Source organism: Galeopterus variegatus, unplaced genomic scaffold (assembly GCF_000696425.1).
Source record: "Galeopterus variegatus unplaced genomic scaffold, G_variegatus-3.0.2 Scaffold8034, whole genome shotgun sequence".
Taxonomy (NCBI): Eukaryota; Metazoa; Chordata; class Mammalia; order Dermoptera; family Cynocephalidae; genus Galeopterus; species Galeopterus variegatus.
Genome location: NW_007734145.1, coordinates 90869 through 93675, shown reverse-complemented (window position 1 = coordinate 93675; position 2807 = coordinate 90869). Strand labels below are relative to the sequence as shown.

Here is a 2807-nt window from a genome sequence, read left to right as displayed (position 1 = left end):
TCTGTCTTCCTACCTCTTCCTACCTGTCTTCGCTTGTTTCCTCTCATTCTTTTACAGTGCTAAATAAAAATTTCTTCCAAAAAGTTGGTGTTCTCATTTTGTTTGACTTGCTTACTTTACTGTGTTGAGGGGTGGGGGGTAGGTTGTTCTGGGGTACAAAAACACATACCAATATTTAAGAACTGTACACTAGCCACTTTTGTGAAAGCTGTTCTTTTTATTTACGGGTGCTAAGATGGGAAGAAGGCAGGTTTGCTCTGGCTGTGAGGACGGAAGGTCAAGGAGTACACTGATTTGCCCAGCTTATATTCCCCCAGATTCTTGGCATATTTAGCATCTCTTCCTCTGTGCCTGATTTATTCTCTTAGCATATTGTAATGAAAAAGATACCAAGCTAGCTAGAGTCACATTTATCTTGCTGTAACATATTTGTTTTAGGTTTCTTTTGGCACAAGACTTACAGAGCTGTGGAAAGAAAAAGAAACATTTGTATTACTGCCTCACAACTTAGAATAGTAACAAAATACCTGATGTAATAGAGTGTACCTGTCTTGGGATGTGTGTTTGATAGGCCCTCATGTCTAGAGAGGGAATGGAAAAGGAAGTAGGAACATATTACATGTGTTGTGTCTTATTGCTCAGGTTGGGGTTGTAATCTTTGAATGACCACACCTGGCTTAGCAGGAAGTCCAGTGCACTCACTGTCCACTGCACCACAGAGCCAGCTTGGGGTTGTCATCTCGAGTAAGTCTAATTGATCTTGGTGGAAGTGGGGAGAGAGCCAACCTTTGATTTCTCCTTGCTGGAAGATGGGACAATCAAAAGAAATAATGCCACTCAAAAGATATTAAGGTAGGTTTTCCATGTATAGCACTGAGTGGTTGACACAGTGATAAGACAAGGATATTCATTGAAATTAGCTTCATGAGCTAAGGGAGGTACAGAGATTCAGGAAACTCATCCTTTTTTGTCATGTGTAAGTATGATAATTTGATCTATGTGATCTTTCTGGGCCCAGAAAATGTGTTTTTATTCTACTGAACATTGCTCTACTTCTTTCATAATTCTACAAGCCTTGAGTTGGAGGGGGATACAGAAAAGGAAATTCATTAGTAGTGTATATTTTTTTGTTTAATCAAATATTTAGCTTCAATTTTTCTTTTGTTAACCTTTAAAGCTACTTGAATTAAATATAGGAGAAAGTAAATAATTGGATTCAAAAGTTCATTGGATCCGAACCCGTGGCCTTGGTGTTATCAGCACCGCACTCTACCGAGTGAGCCACAGGCCGGCCCTCAATTTTTCTTTTGTTAACCTTTAAAGCTACTTGAATTAAATATAGGAGAAAGTAAATAATTGGATTCAAAAGTTCATTCTTCTCTTTACCTGACTGGAAAAGAGCTCAGAGGTTTTTTGCTCTAGGATAACTTGGGAATCAAAGGTAGTAAGTGGTTATATGGCTAGACTCAATTTCCTCTTTATAATTTTTATTCTGCATGAACAAATAAAATAAATTTTACTGGTAATAGAGTACCCTAACCATCCAAGGGAATTTAGATTACATAAAAAAAGTCTAAAGGGTCATGGTCAGACTGCTTGGTATTCATGTTTCCTCCTGAAAACTGGCACAGGCTTAACTTGGCAGGTTCTCACCAAGGGTCACAGGAAAGTTCTCTGTTTTGATGATTTTCAGTTAAGGTGCTGGAATACAGAGTGTTAGGTGGTCCTCTTTCTGGAAATGGGAGGAGGCAATCAGAATGGGGAGGGTGGTGAAGGAGGTAAGAGAGAGGTGTTTTACATATAGATGGTTACTACTGAGAGCATAAGGTTTTAGAGTGAGAAGGACTTGTATTCATTCCTATGAAGAACATTTAACTTCTTTGTGCCTGTATCCTGATGAGTAATCAGGGGATGTTTGCTTGCAAGGGTTGTATGAGGTTAGAATTTGATCTTTCTGGGCCCAGAAAATGTGTTTTTATTCTACTGAACATTGCTCTACTTCTTTCATAATTCTACAAGCCTTGAGTTGGAGGGGGATACAGAAAAGGAAATTCATTAGTAGTGTATATTTTTTTGTTTAATCAAATATTTAGCTTCAATTTTTCTTTTGTTAACCTTTAAAGCTACTTGAATTAAATATAGGAGAAAGTAAATAATTGGATTCAAAAGTTCATTCTTCTCTTTACCTGACTGGAAAAGAGCTCAGAGGTTTTTTGCTCTAGGATAACTTGGGAATCAAAGGTAGTAAGTGGTTATATGGCTAGACTCAATTTCCTCTTTATAATTTTTATTCTGCATGAACAAATAAAATAAATTTTACTGGTAATAGAGTACCCTAACCATCCAAGGGAATTTAGATTACATAAAAAAAGTCTAAAGGGTCATGGTCAGACTGCTTGGTATTCATGTTTCCTCCTGAAAACTGGCACAGGCTTAACTTGGCAGGTTCTCACCAAGGGTCACAGGAAAGTTCTCTGTTTTGATGATTTTCAGTTAAGGTGCTGGAATACAGAGTGTTAGGTGGTCCTCTTTCTGGAAATGGGAGGAGGCAATCAGAATGGGGAGGGTGGTGAAGGAGGTAAGAGAGAGGTGTTTTACATATAGATGGTTACTACTGAGAGCATAAGGTTTTAGAGTGAGAAGGAGTTGTATTCATTCCTGTGAAGAACATTTAACTTCTTTGTGCCTGTATCCTGATGAGTAATCAGGGGATGTTTGCTTGCAAGGGTTGTATGAGGTTAGAATCACCATATATGTAAAGCATCTGACCCATCATGCAGATTCTTTAACAAATTGATTAAGAACCT

At 38.0% G+C, this 2807-nt stretch overlaps 1 protein-coding gene across 1 annotated transcript in view; it reads right to left on the bottom strand.

Annotated features, from left to right (window-relative positions):
* Nucleotides 1-418: 418 nt before the first annotated feature.
* The window catches only part of CD160 (CD160 molecule), a 9738-nt gene continuing 7349 nt past the window's right edge, over nt 419-2807 (bottom strand). The window contains exon 4 of the mRNA XM_008592569.1: nt 419-465. Within this exon, the coding sequence (XP_008590791.1) occupies nt 458-465 (8 nt within the window). The 3' untranslated portion in view covers nt 419-457. The remainder of the gene's footprint in view (nt 466-2807) is intronic.